This window comes from Varroa jacobsoni, unplaced genomic scaffold, assembly GCF_002532875.2.
Source record: "Varroa jacobsoni isolate VJ856 unplaced genomic scaffold, vjacob_1.0 scaffold_752, whole genome shotgun sequence".
Lineage (NCBI taxonomy): Eukaryota > Metazoa > Arthropoda > Arachnida > Mesostigmata > Varroidae > Varroa > Varroa jacobsoni.
The window spans coordinates 122,258-136,735 of NW_019213654.1; the positions used below are offsets into that span (position 1 = coordinate 122,258).

General features: G+C 38.5%; 2 protein-coding genes and 1 long non-coding RNA gene across 7 annotated transcripts in view; 1 reads left to right on the top strand and 2 right to left on the bottom strand.

Annotated features, from left to right (window-relative positions):
• LOC111263274 (mpv17-like protein) overlaps positions 1-4,024 on the bottom strand; it is a 24,763-nt gene extending 20,739 nt beyond the window's left edge. Inside the window, exons 1-2 of one of the 3 annotated variants that reach the window (XM_022838230.2) lie at positions 3,933-4,024; positions 3,539-3,675 (exon numbers count right to left, since the gene is read on the bottom strand). The gene's annotated coding sequence lies outside the window, so the exon portion shown is untranslated. Of the gene's footprint in view, positions 1-3,538; positions 3,885-3,932 lie in introns of those variants that run through there. The other 2 variants (XM_086969531.1, XM_086969530.1) reach the window with 2 other exon arrangements.
• Positions 1-14,472, top strand: part of LOC111263271 (arylsulfatase B) — a 15,747-nt gene extending 1,275 nt beyond the window's left edge. The window contains exons 3-12 of one of the 3 annotated variants that reach the window (XM_022838219.2): positions 2,559-2,985; positions 3,321-3,480; positions 6,035-6,261; positions 7,141-7,326; positions 7,736-7,937; positions 9,837-9,995; positions 10,434-10,589; positions 12,400-12,641; positions 13,364-13,573; positions 13,851-14,472. In XM_022838219.2, coding sequence (XP_022693954.1) covers positions 2,587-2,985; positions 3,321-3,480; positions 6,035-6,261; positions 7,141-7,326; positions 7,736-7,937; positions 9,837-9,995; positions 10,434-10,589; positions 12,400-12,641; positions 13,364-13,573; positions 13,851-13,976 — 2,067 coding nt within the window. In that variant the 5' untranslated portion in view covers positions 2,559-2,586 and the 3' untranslated portion in view covers positions 13,977-14,472. Of the gene's footprint in view, positions 1-2,396; positions 2,986-3,320; positions 3,481-6,034; positions 6,262-7,140; positions 7,327-7,735; positions 7,938-9,836; positions 9,996-10,433; positions 10,590-12,399; positions 12,642-13,363; positions 13,574-13,850 lie in introns of those variants that run through there. The other 2 variants (XM_022838218.2, XM_022838221.2) reach the window with 2 other exon arrangements.
• The window catches only part of LOC111263281 (uncharacterized), a 4,353-nt gene continuing 2,951 nt past the window's right edge, over positions 13,077-14,478 (bottom strand). Inside the window, exons 2-3 of the long non-coding RNA XR_015312235.1 lie at positions 13,839-13,966; positions 13,077-13,536 (exon numbers count right to left, since the gene is read on the bottom strand). This is a non-coding gene — a long non-coding RNA (uncharacterized LOC111263281). The remainder of the gene's footprint in view (positions 13,537-13,838; positions 13,967-14,478) is intronic.

The following is a 14,478-nucleotide window of genomic DNA, read 5'->3' on the forward strand; positions in this document are numbered from 1 at the left end:
TTGTGGTGCCAGCAGATGAAAGGTTATTTCTAAAAACGTGAAACAATACATTTTCAGGGTCTAATTTTAAGCCGAAGTGTTCGTACCCATGACTGTATCGTTTATTTATTAACTGATAAATAAATGGGTTTAAACCCGGCGTATGTGTTCATGACTTTTATGGTGTTTCGAAAGCAGGGTAGTGGTGCTTTAGGCACTACTATTCCAACGGTATAACTCGGACAAGTTTTGATTACTAATTATTATGATGAATGAAGCTTACGAATAGGAGAAATAGCGCTCGTCGAGTAATTCTCATTGACCTGAAGCAAGGTTATCTGCTTATTTTGATGTATTTATAAAATGTACACAAACATATATCTAGGGAAAATAACAGCACGATCGGTAAGTAAATTCAAGAGATAATACATATCTAGTCGCGGCATCCCAGTAGCAGTAATAACATTATAGAACTAATATGTTAATAAAAGAAACCCATGTCCAGATATACATATCTATCTACATATATATATATATATATATATATATATATATATAGCTATGTCTTTCTCTACTGAACGAGAACAAATATAGATATTGCTACGAAATTTTACATATATTAGAAGTTATCATTTCTGTTGAGTATAATTACTGTTCACAACAATTGCAGCTTCAGTTTGGGTTCCGAAATAAGTTACTAGTCGTTTTTAAAAAATTTCTCCTTTTTTCAGCAAATATTTTTTTTTGTTAAATGTTAACTCGCAGGCCAGAAGTCCTATGATGCAGTGGCTCAAAATGTTTGCCCACGCTTGGATATTTGACCCTGTCTAATATATGTATCGGTCGATCCTGTATCCGATACGAGTTAACCGGAGAACATATAGTAACGAAGTTCAGACTATGACGAGTAAATCACTTCTTGCCTTGCGGCATACCTTGGGCCCCTACAAAATTTTTAGACCATCTCCTTTTCAATTATACCTGTCCCTAATGCTACTTTTCGTGACTCGGTTTTTTTTTTTCGAGCGGTGTCGCCTTCTCGTCGTTGTTAGCTGATTATGTAAGTATATATAATATATTTGGCTACACGGTATTTTGTTCGTTGGCTACATAGCTGATACCCCGTTATAAATAGTGCATCGGGCTCTGAATCATTTCTCAGCTTTAAAGAATCTTTTAATGTTCAAGAAAGTACTTCCATTCGTACATTCGATATTTGTTACCATTTATTCTAGCGCCAATCAATGCAATCAGATGCGTGTTTGGCATTGCATCTATCAGTAAAAGTGCCTTATAAGGGACCGCTGTGCGTCGATTCGATTGCAGCTTTAAGAAGAGCATAAACATTGGCAACAAACAAGATCCGGTTTATTTATGGCACCCCCATAAAATAATGGTTTTTTATTTACAAAGACAGTTACCCAACAACAAACTAAAGAATAAAGTATATAACTAAATATGATTAATAGTATCTTCTGCTAAATATTAATAGTAATTCAATTGTAGTGTTCTTACACTTCGTCTATCATAAATGGACCCTCTGTTGTCGATGATTGGAATTAACTTATTCCTTCAAAGATCACTTTGAACGACTTGGAAAACTATATATATCTATATATATATATATATATAGCTTTCTGGTATGTGAGCCACCATGTGAGCTGGTTCATCACAGTTCTATATAAATAATTTTAGAATGTTTTATCTAAATTTGAAGCCATAAAATCCGTTTGCTTGGTCCATTCAATAGCTGAATAGCATCCACGTATGCTAATCTTATATTTTTATCGTATTCCGACGATGGTGCTAAAAGGAGCCAAAGTTACTTTACTACAGCGTCAGCCATATATTGGCGTTTAAAGCTCCATGAAGAGCATGTAATATCGTAAAAACGTTAAGAAAAGAAAAACACTTTAAGAAACGCAGGAACAAAGCGGCCATCATTCATTCTGATGACTCACTTTGGTAGATCCGTGGTCAAATTGGGCATGATGCGGTCAATCAATAACTATCTACGCTTATGTTTTACTTTTTGTAACCGTTAGTTATTGAACGCAGCTTACTGCATTTATCTCTTAGCTATTTCTTTCGCTCCCCCTCGCCATCTCTGCTTTGTCTATACAAAAACGTCACCAGCCTTTTTCTTTTTTGCCTCCATTTGAGCTTTAAAATGCAGAACATCCGCATTTCGGGTAACTTCCGGTGGCTATAAGTGTTGTGTTTATCCGAAAGAGAATGCACGCTGCAACAGAGTCATTTTACGAAATTAGCTCTGGCTAAAAATACCTAAATATAACCTAAACGATGTACTTAGGCTAGGTTATATTCGAGATTATGACACTTGAAAAATGTGGTAATTGCAAAAGTGAGAAGCTAAGCAACAAAATGGTACCCGCCCCACTTGGTGACGTGCTTTCAGTGCGTGATCGTACGCATAATATGGGCCCAAAGAAGAACGCTTCATATGAGGTTAATGTTATGTAGCTCTACGTTTTTTAAATGGCGTCCAGAAAACCGTTTTATTCGTCTAACCAATGTATTTCCTTTTGACATTGTTATTACTGACTACAAACGCACAGGAAGAAAAGCAGATAGATCTTCTCTACAATGAGGTTAAAATTGCGTCTCTTCATTTCGACAGCAGTCGTTGTCTTAGTCGTAGTTTCGCCATTAGCACTACAGGCGCCTGCTGTCAGCATGTCGAGCAGTCAAGCGGCCATAAGCGGCGATTCTGTTGACAGCGTACGCACATTAGCTGCACCGAAGCGTCCACATCGTCTAGTATTCAAGCCCGATAGAATCACGTTCTCTGATGAGCTTCCACCGATAGATTCATCACCAGTGAAAACGAGCGTTGAAAGCTCGCCAAGCGACGTTCCCGAGTTCAACGTGAACGGGGTCGACAACGACATTTTGGAAAAGCTTAAAACGCATGGCCTCAATTATGACAAGGAATCAAGAAGCAAAAAGAAAAAAAACATCATCGTCATACTTGCCGACGATTTGGTAAGTACATACACTAAAAACAATATTATAATTGATTCGTCGAGCAGGAACTGCTGTCCTCGTTATTAGCCAGCACGCCGCCGTAGTACAAGCATGTCAAAAAGTATTAATAGGCAAGAAAGACAAACTGCCCCTACATTTAGCTAGTACATGTTAATATTAAAGAATAATTGTTTTATTTTATGACTCCTTTCGCTAAGATTTACTAATAGCTAAATTCACTGTTGCTGCCCTTTTGTATGAATTGCTGTTTTTGTGGTTCTTATAATAGGCGCAAGTTGTAGATAGTCTTTGACTTGAATTGTAGCCCCGCTCACAATGATTTAAATATCTAGGGTTGGGACGACGTTTCGTTTCATGGATCATCACAGATTCCGACTCCTAACCTGGATGCCCTAGCCTCTTCCGGGGTCATCCTCAATCAACATTACGCTCAACCGATGTGTACTCCTTCCAGAAGCGCCCTAATGACTGGCTTATATCCGTATCGTACAGGTATGCTTCTCGAATTCTAACCATTGAAATTTATCTGCAGGTTGATTTATTATTTTACCTTGACAGTTCCAAAATCCGCTTACGCGCTGCGCGTGGTCGCTTGCCCCTTCGTTTCCTTCCGCATACATCACTATACGAACGAAGCACTCATACGATGAGAGCGTTCAATGGCTAACAAAACTTGTTTAGACAGACCTACAAAGATTCAGTAGTGACAGTAGATAGTCGGCTTTAGCTTTGGAACATTTTACTTCAACTATTGTACACTTCAGATGGTAAGCAATAGTTGTAAGGCGCTGACAAAAAAGCGTAAGCGGTTAAAATCGTACAGATATGAAGTAAACCTTTTTGTGCGGAACAACGCACGTATGTTCAACGCTACGCTGCCGTTATTATATTACTCTGGTTCTGTTGCAAACAAAGTTTCATTTATATAGGATTCAATTCCGTACCTTCTCAAAAAGTTCCTACATAAAATTGTTTCACATTTTCAAAGCATGTTTCAATTTGCACGTTCCGTGCTGAATCTGTACATGCCCCACTGTCAAGCTTTTGGCTCGAAAAGAACAGTGTAACCAAAAATATATCCGTCGATATTCGGTTACGACGGCAGTGAAAGATATGAGGAACAAACGCTTCATTCCATCTGCACGATTTGATGATACACGTCGTGCGCTTCGATGTGCTTTGCAAGCAGTATGTGTAGGTAACGTAAACCGTCAATTGGCTAAGTACTGCCATCTAGTGGAGCATATCATTATGACACATTCCATAGAAATATCATTGTTCCTGTTGCACAAACGGGCTTAGAGTTTTTGGTACGGATTTCATAATTCAGAATAAAAACCTGCGTATGCCTACTAAACCTATAGACATTGTCGACAGTTCTACTGCTATCTAAGTTAGTCTGTTTAACGCAAGTCTATCTACACAAGTTAAGCTATTTATGTAGTTAGTGAGTTTATTTGAAAAAAAAAAGTGAACAGTTTATGAGACGGATGAGCGTACCTTGTGCCTCCTTGTGATAGAAATGGCATGATGAATCTGCTTTTCCCTGTAAATGCTGGTGTGGATAAGAAGTATGTTCGGTCCCCCAACAGCATACAAAGCTAACAAACGTCTCTTTTTTCTAAATTCCGCAGCTCTAAAGGGAACCTTTAAAATGCATATAGTGGATCGCAGATCTATGTACCTACATTATGTGATTACTACACTGCATACACATTTAGCTGGAAGTTCTAAAAACCTAAATCATACAATGTAAGACCCCTTAACGATAGGCTGTGGCATAGTACATAGTGTAACAACCATTGCAGCAACGAAAACGATCTTATATGCCCATGAAACTAATAAGATGTCGCTGCTATTTGCTTAACTAGAACTAAGTTTAATCGAGAAAATAAACTGTGAAGAGTTAAAGTTACGGAGCATATAGTAAAATTAGATAAAGGGCAACACGTTAAATCTATTAATGGGTGTCACTTTCATTAGATCAGACCCATTTTTGTTATCAGTTTGTTAAAGTTTTCCACTATTAACAACACCGCCTTGCTATATGAACATAACGCTTCAACATAACGTTTACTTTTTAAAGTTTTCGATGGCAAGGGATGCAGGCAAAGAAGTCGGCTTCTCAATGTGAACAATGTCTACGAATACCATAATCGACCATCTTTTAAAGAAGTGACTGAAGCCTTCTTTTCCATTCACCCGCTGTTTTGCTATAAAATAATGTGTATAGACCAATAACACCGTTCATTGGACAGAAAAATTTAAAGGTTGTTTTAATCGAGGTATTCGCTGGAGCGAGACAATACGTTTAACGATAGCTGTCAGCCTACGCGCAGGGGCAGATCAGTGACTTCACGATACTTCAAACATCCAAAAAAACATGAGAGCTAAACAATCTTCATATTGCATGCAAATAATTATGGTGTTAATTCTTACTGACGGAACATTAGTGCTAGATTTCTCGAACCTAGAATGCTCTCGTTTTTTTTTTTTAAAAATATATACATAGGTATGGTTTGTAACATATTGACAGTGATGTGTTTTTAGCTAGCTACTCAGGTGTCGCATAAATTCGCCGCTTGACCTACAAGTCCTACTTCTTGCGGTCGAACGGAAGTAGAAATCCGAGAAGAATCGAAATGAAAATTGGTAATACCTACCACCTGCTCAAATAGAAACTCAATAGATGATATTACAAATATAATTTCTATTTCTCGTTATTGAGTTAGATGCAGAACGGTACAGTGACAAGATCCTCAGAAAATGTCGTCGTCAAACAGTACCTTCAATATTAACCCTTCAATACACTTTTAGAGGCACTACTACAACTGGCTCAAATCTGCTTTATTAAAATTAACTTTACACAAAAGCGAATATTATATTTGAACTCTAAAGAGATAATACGCTAATATAGTTGGTTAATGTACAAAGAAGTACCTTTCCTACTTATAGGAAAGAAATAGGCATGGAAAAGTCGGACATTACAAATAGCAACCGGCACTTAGAAGTTTTTCTAAAACATCTTTTTCCATCATTGCCGTAGGAATGCAAAATTACGTTATTCGGACGGGTGAGCCATGGGGACTGCCCCTTGACCTAGAATTGCTTCCTCAATATTTGAAGAAACTTGGTTACTCAACGCACGCTGTAGGGAAATGGCACCTAGGCATGTTCAACGATGCCTATTTGCCGCTTCAACGAGGATTCGATACCTTCTTGGGATATACCAATGGATTCATTGATTACTACAACCACAAGCATCTTACAAAGGTAAATGATAATCGGTTTGAGAGGAATCGTTAAGGTTTGTATTAAAAATTCTTTAGGGTGTTACGGCATACTTTTATTTTTTTTGCTCAAGGAGAGAAACAGGGCGTATTTTGCCTGATATAGACTGAGGAAAAGGCCAGGTAACATTCTTCTCTTCCGGTGCTAGTCGTTATCGGTACTCTATTACCCATGGGGCCTGGATAGGCAAAGTTTTTTTTTTAATTTTGTTTAATTGTTTTAATCTTTTTTTTTCGGCCCATATCATTCAACTTGTATTTGTGAAGTATTTAAGAAAAACCAAAGACACCAGAACACAGGCAGACAAAGGTAGGCCGCGTAGGTATACAATGTAAGCCTGGATGCAACCATATTAATAAGTGGTTTGACCATTTAGCGCATTTTGCGCTTTAGAGAAATATTAATATTTTCTGCCATTTATGCTGGTATTTTGCTCTGCATAAACTTTTTTATGCAGAGTTCTCTCTGAAGCACTATTGTTCGTCAAGAAGCTATATAGATTCCACAGCCCAGTGAGGCTAGTATCTTAGAAATCTAGGGTCTTTTACTGGAAACGACAAGACGCTAAGTATTTATTAGCTAACTCAGATCGAAAAGTAGATACAAATGATAAGATACAACAGTTGTGGTAAACGAATCAAGCCTGCAATTTCAGGCTAATTAACTTCTGGTACCTCGCAATAGGATAGCAGGTTGGACTCTGGTGATCATTTCGGATACGATACGTGGCTTGTGTTCGTGCTGTTTAAAGCGTATTTTTGTATTTTCGGTTCTACTATTTAATTACACAGCCTTATTAATTTCATTCAGGACAATAACAAAGTTATATATACAGCAGTTTGTTGGTTTTCTCTCTTACAGAAAGGGGTGGGTGGTATTGACTTTTTTGATGGTAACACGCCTCGCAACGTGCCTGGATATGCTACTGATGTTTTCACGAATAGATCACTGGAGATTATAGCTAACCAGACCGAATACAGCCCTCCAATGTTTCTCTATTTAGCACATCTAGCACCGCATCGAGCGACTGAACACGAGCCCTTTCAGGTACAAGTCACAAAAGCCTTTTTTGAATTTCTGATACATAGCGATTATATCTACTAACACAAAATAAATATGTCGACCGCTCAAGCCGACCGACAAAAGATCGGCCATAGTAATAGAGACGTCCATTAGCTATTACAGTATTCCTGTAGCAACAGAAAACCTTGTTTTGTCAATAAAAAATAGTGCCTATATGCGCCACCGTTTGACCGGGTTCCACATATAAAAACAAAAACCTATTCGCTGTCACAAACTTAATAGAATAGAACAATAGGGAAATTAACAGAATTGGGAGCGCCGACACGATCAACGTCGTTCGACAAGCTATGCGTCATATGACATAATCATCATTGATCATCATCATCATAATCATCATCATCATCATTGATGAGAGTTGTCCTATTATGCTTAGGCACCAGAAGCAACTGTCAAAGAATTCGAAGATTATATACATGTACGCAATCGTACAAAGTACGCAGCCATGGTTGCTGAACTGGACCGTTCTGTCGGAAGAATTGTGCGGGCTCTACAGGACAAAGGCATTCTTAAGGACACGTTGATCGTTTTCTCGTCAGACAACGGTGGACAGAACATTGGAACTCTTAGCAATGTCGGTTCGTAGAATTTGTTTTGTCTATATGAGATCACATTCGTATATCTGATTTTCGCTTGATATTAAGGTAGAGCAAAGTTTTTAAAAAACTTACCGAGCGAATGAACTCTAATCACCGGAATCGTCCAAAAATTACATTAATTTCAAGATAAATTTGCTCCGATCTTCTCTATCTTGTGAAAGCAGTGGACATTTGATATGCACACATTTTTCTAATCAGGTATATTCGCCGGTATAATTATAAAAAATCTTTTTCTCCTAGTCAATAGAAACCTTTTCAACCCTTAGATGGAGTTTTTGGAGATGTCTGTTTACGAAAAAGGTGCTAGGATACAGAAAACCTGAGTGTACCAAATAGAACGATATCAAATGTCATGAGCTTGTTCTGTATTTCTAGATTAAACTAGCAAGTCAATCCAGGATAATGTTATACTATTAAGAACCATAGCAATAGTTGTTGCCCTATTCGTATCGACTTACTCTCTTCATTAACATCAAGCCAATGGGCATAAATCTCGGCAGAAGTATATGCCCCACCATAAAACTTGAAACATCTTAACTTAAAGTTCCGTAAAATAGACAATAAGAGCAATGTCTCCAGTGCTTCTAATTGAGTTGCAATTGCATATTTGTTAAAAGTAGACCAAGGGGTTGAAAAGGATTCTACATCAAAAAACTGCAAAAGAGTTGATGATTTGTTGTTTATTACTAAAGCCGCGATTACGACTGGCATACGCCCATAGAATGAGAAACCACTGTTGCCGTGGCATATAGAGAAGGGGGGATCTGAACATTGTCGAACATTGACGGGCTGTTTGTCGCAGTGGCCATACGTCCCTTCACTGCCAGTTTTTTCTAAAATAAAGGAACAAATTCATCATGGCACAAAATAACGCGTCGTCCTTGTAATTTGATGGAAGACCAGCAATTATCTAATATTTTATATGACTACGCGTCTGCAGAGAAAGCAAAAACAAGTTCTAACAAAGCATAGAGGAAAATCTCTTTTTTAATCAGGATATTAGCGAAAAAAACGATAATAGTAGGCGCGCCGTGTTACGGTCACTAAGACTTTAGGTGCATATAATATGTTGTGGTAGTTAAGTAGATGCTTTCTGAGGCCAATAAAGCCAAGAGGTTTTAGTTATCTCAACGATTCTTCGATTCAGTCGATTTTTCTTTCTGAGAAGGAAATATTCATCATAGACACACAAATTAGCTGTAGAAATGATCGCTGACTTGTTCAGACGACACGGGTAAAAACACATTCCGGGCCGATATGTGCTCTGAGTACGTATGGTATCTGGGATCTTTTTTCCAGAAAGGCGAGCGCATTGATAGTTGTTTGCATGTTCTACAATAGGGTTGTGTAACCATGGATAACTATGTATTCAAGGTAAGGCTGTACGCCTTCCTGCAAAATGGTACAAAATGGTAGCTCCGATACATCGCACAGTGCGGAACTGGCTGTTTGAGACTATAAACGTATTCGGCGACGGCCGCCGAACAGCCCACATTAGAACCCGTTATATTATTATGTATGGGCTATTAAGTGAGAGTCCGACAAGTCTAGACATGACAACGTTGACCCGCGGACTAACAATTGCAAGATAACTGCAATAGGAACATTTGAAACGATCTGTGAGCGGTTTAGATCCCGAATTGGAGCTGTAATAGCAGTGAATCATGATTGTAAGAAACATGCACAATTGCCAGAAATGAGAAATAAGTTTGTCAAGAAACCTGTTTTTGCTAAAGTGCAGTCTTAAAAAAAAACCATTAAACAATTTCCAGTTAAAATGCCCCACCCTGTGCAGGTACTATGCACTAAGTGTATTGAATACCGACAACACTGTTAAGTCAATTAATAGTTAGCATTATCATACTATTTTATGTTCAGGTTCAAACTGGCCCTTGAGAGGGGCGAAGCAGACGTTATTCGAAGGTGGAACGCGGGTGGCGGCATTTACATGGAGCGCTGACCTGATAAAACCACGTCGTATTGAGCATGGATTAATGCACCTCGTTGACTGGTTACCGACCTTCGTGCGATATGCCGGTCTGCAACAAACCCATTTATGGATTTTCCGTACCCCAACAATATGCTATTTAACTTCTTTAATGTTTTTGTTAAGTAATCCCATATAGGCTTCTGTTTAATATACTAATGATGAAATGCATATATTTTCGGCTAACCACTTCAACCTATTAGACAAGACTTATTCAGGAAAACTTTACACAATATGTTAGTTAAAGACATTGTTTGTTACCTAAATCAATTTGTTTTATCATAGATGAGTAAAGTTGACATTTGAGGTATTTAACGTTCCGCGTAGTCTCCAGCATAGGTATTCCATTTTACGACTTACATCCCAATTTATATAATCATTAGAGTTGTCCATTCGTTATCCTTACATAGGCATATGCTCATAGACACTTCCATCAAGAATACTATTATTACCAACAACCATTATATGGAACAACTTGCAAAATATAGGCGGAGATCCTGCATCGCTTGGGAAATTGGACGGTGTCGACCAATGGGAGATGATTTCAAAAGGAGCGCCCTCAAATCGTCAGGAAGTCATCTACAATATTAACTATGTAGATCAGTCGGCTGCCATCCGAGACAACCGTTTCAAGCTAATAGTTGGTAAGCGCCACTAATTACTACTGTATAAGCAGTCGACGGTAAATATTTATAGCTGCGTGTGTGAAATCTAGATCCAGTGTTTCTGGCGTATTTTGCTTGAAATAATGATAGCTATCATAGGAAACGATTTGACTTGCCGCTAGCCTCATCATGACCATTTATATATATATATATATAGGGCACTGGCGAGCTGCATGCGGTTATACGCTATTCTTGGCGCCAGAAAAAGGCCAGTTTTTCTAGAACAAAACAATAGGACTCATTATGGCAAAATATAGTTTGTCGTTAATTGTTTTTCAGATTTTGAATGAAGAACCGCATATGTTTACGTGTAACGAACTTCCAACCAGATTAAAAACTTTCATTTTCGCCTAAAATGGGCGGTCTACGTTATTCCCAGTTTTTATGTGGCGTCTAAAAAACCCGGGAAGGATCTTCAAAGGTCAAACTGAAAGGTCCCCAACAGAGTTTAGCTTTAAAGGGCTCGAAAATTCGTGAAAAAGATTCAAAAAGCTTTTTTTGGGCCCACCTGGATCTTTTAGATAGAAATCAGTTGCCCTTGGAATATTAATTGCCGGTCGTGTCGTCGTTCAGATAAACTCCAATGGACAGTCTTTTCAAGATTTTCTGTGCCTTTTTCTGTACTTACTTGTTGTGTTGGGCATTTTTAAAGCCTTTGTTCTGCTATCAGACCAATTTTTAGCTCCGCTGGAATTGTTTATATGCCGCGCATTTGAGTGACACTACTGTGAGTTTAAACCTGCTAATATCGCTTGACGCATGATTGTTTCCTTTGCGGAACAGAGGAGGAATATTTTGAAAGTCACTACTAAATGCTTTGGGTGCTGAATTGAAGACGTAATGGACAGTTGACCGTCAGTAAGGGCGTTTTGAACACATGTAAAATATTTTGCTGAAATATGAGTTCTCGCTTAGCCGTAAGCTCTGAAACTAATCAAAAGAAAAAATTCGGATTTAGATGTCCTACAGTGTACCTGATTGACTGTCGTTATTAAACTTGATTGTTGTACCCTTTACATAAATTATTCAACTCTACGCAGATTCATGGCGCCAGCTAGGCCAGCGGTCTCTGAGCTCGCGGGTCCAAGAACAATGTCCTTCAGCCTATTGCGATGTCTCTTACGCATACGTGCATACTATATAACAGATGCATAAACTAGCTAGCTATATTAGAAATATGTATGTTCATAGAGGTTATACATCATTCCGTTTCATAGTGTATATGTATATTGTAAGCTTTAGCTTGCATGGTTTAATCTCTGTGTCGATTAGTTTACTTTGACTTGTCATCTACGAGTCAGAAGAATAACTGTTTGCTTCTCATACCGGATTGTAGACCATAACCGTTTTGGTGTATTAGAATTATATTACCTCGAAATTTTTTTTCGATAACACAAACCTGATTGCCTACGTATTGCGATAAAAACTTTCGTTACCTAACTTTTTTTGAGTGAACCTTCTACTGGGCTGCCTGAAGCTTGAGCGGGTGCACATTTTCTTTCTATGTAACATGTACACCCATTCAGTTCCACTCTGCTATACTGGCTCGATTCCTTCCCTCTATGAAAAAATATCCAGCAAACACCGCCTAAACTTTGCTAGTCGCTTCTGTAGTTTCTTACCTTGCAAAATTCCTTCACGTCTTAATAATCTTCTTTGCTCCTTTTCCACGGATTTGTCTGAATTGACCCGCATGGTCTTCGCGTCTACTAGCTAGCGCAACACCCGTTTCTTGCATGCCCAATCATTCGCTTCTTCGTTCGCTTGCTAACTTGCTTGCCCCTAATAGCGAATAAGGGCTTCCGCACATGCCGTAAACGACGGCAACGCCCTCAGCCAAAGAGGACACAACAACTCAATGGCATGGTCGACTATCCTCAAGGTCCGGCAAATGGATCGGCAGTATTGAATGGATGGTTCCCCACGTTGGGGTACGGTGGGCCTATGGGCCTTATAACGCTCGAAAAAATGATGGAGGAATCGGTCGTCGCAAAGGCGCTTCATGAAGCTGACTTGTGGTGGAAGAAAAAGGTTAGTCATCAAGCAGTGTTTTGGAAAGCTTTTAACTTAGTTAGAGTACTGCCCGTGACCTCTGCTAGTTGTAATAATAAAATATGTTTCTGTACTATTATAAAATAATTTTGTTTTTTTTTTTGCTTAGGCTTAGTCGATTTCTTAATAGGGTAGAAATGGTTGTCCCTCTGCAGCAAAGTTGGATATTACGGTCGAATTCTAAAACTAAACGTTTTATGTTTAATCGGTAAGTAAACAGCAATCACTTGGCAATTATTTTCTAATTCCATGAATTAAATTTGCCGAACGACGCGACTCAAAATCGCATCTTTAATAAAAACGTAATATTTCGATGCTCCTGATTCACGAGCCGGAAAAGAGAGAGCAGACAGGAAGTTTTCACTTTTCAAGTTATGTGCCATACTTTTTCTTACTAGAGAAAAAAGTTACTAATTTACTTTATTATATCTTATCAACTAATATGGACTTTATTATTTACGTGTTAGATAATTGGCATGGAATAATAATTGCAATATGAAAAATGTATCAAAGATTGATTTTTTACACAAATATATCGACACTTGAGGTTTGATTTCTGATTTACTTTTAGCACAACTGCAACCAGTACCATTTGAAGATAAATGAAATAAGTCTAGCCACCTTACATTTGTCATTCACACATATAATGTAAAAGTTAGACTGAACGTAGTCGTACTTTGCGTAATTGTGCCGTTGAGCAGGAACAATCGTCAGGAGCGCCTCTATCTGATAGGAACGAATCGCTATCGCAGCGATGGTACTCTCCGAGCTGGTCTTGGAGGGAAGAGAGTCGTCTGCTGTGTGGGTCACCTGAAGCTCACACATCATGCGAGCCCTCCCACACCGTGTGTTTGTTCGATCTACAGAGTGATCCCTGTGAAATGAATAATATTTTCGAGCAACATATTGATGTAAGTGAAACCACTCATTAACATTCTTCGTATGCGTACGTACCATTATTATATTTCTATCATACCCGAGCGATATGAATCAGTCTAAAAGACGTATTGTTTTCTTATCAATCGCTCGTTTGTCGAATCAAGTTCGAATTGGATTTGACACCGATTCGATTTCATTTGCTTTAAAAAATATCCAATTTGATTGGTGGAAAGGTGAAAATTACAGATACACTAGCCACCTGGTAGCTGGCTTACTATCGTAGTTCAATTTCCTTACGTATCATTGCAGATCGCGGTAGAAATGGTCGATCGTATACAAAAGTTAAGCCTGTCTCAACGTCCTGTAAACAACCGCCCAGCAGATCCCGCTGGGATTCCAAAGAATCCGTCAATGTTTTTTAGACCCTGGAAGTAATTTTCGAAATATAATCAATCACCGATACTTATCCTCAGGACATTCGACAAGAAACGACTAAGAAAGCTAGTTTATAAAAATTGACTTTGCAATGTATGTGTCTTGCAAACAACTACCAGACAGTACAACAGAAAGTCGACTTTCGGATCGATGTTCTTAAGAGCCCAATGTCTAGCCTAGAGGAAAGACAAGGACCAATAACTTTTCGTTGGACACCATACGCACGAAAAGGGGCTATTTGACAATGGTTGATTTCGCTCTTGCAGTTTTATGAAATATTTCTTTATAAATCCCGTCACTTGTCTCATGTGCACTAACATTGACGTCGATTTATAATTTCGCTGTCCTCTAGACAGAGCTCAAATCGATATCTGTAGATATGTTTATCCATAAAGGCAAAACATCGCAACAAGATTAGAAGCATATCAACGATAGTCAGCGCCACAACACTATTAGGGTTGTGGCGCTAGTGTTGTGGCGCTGATTATCACACACACACACA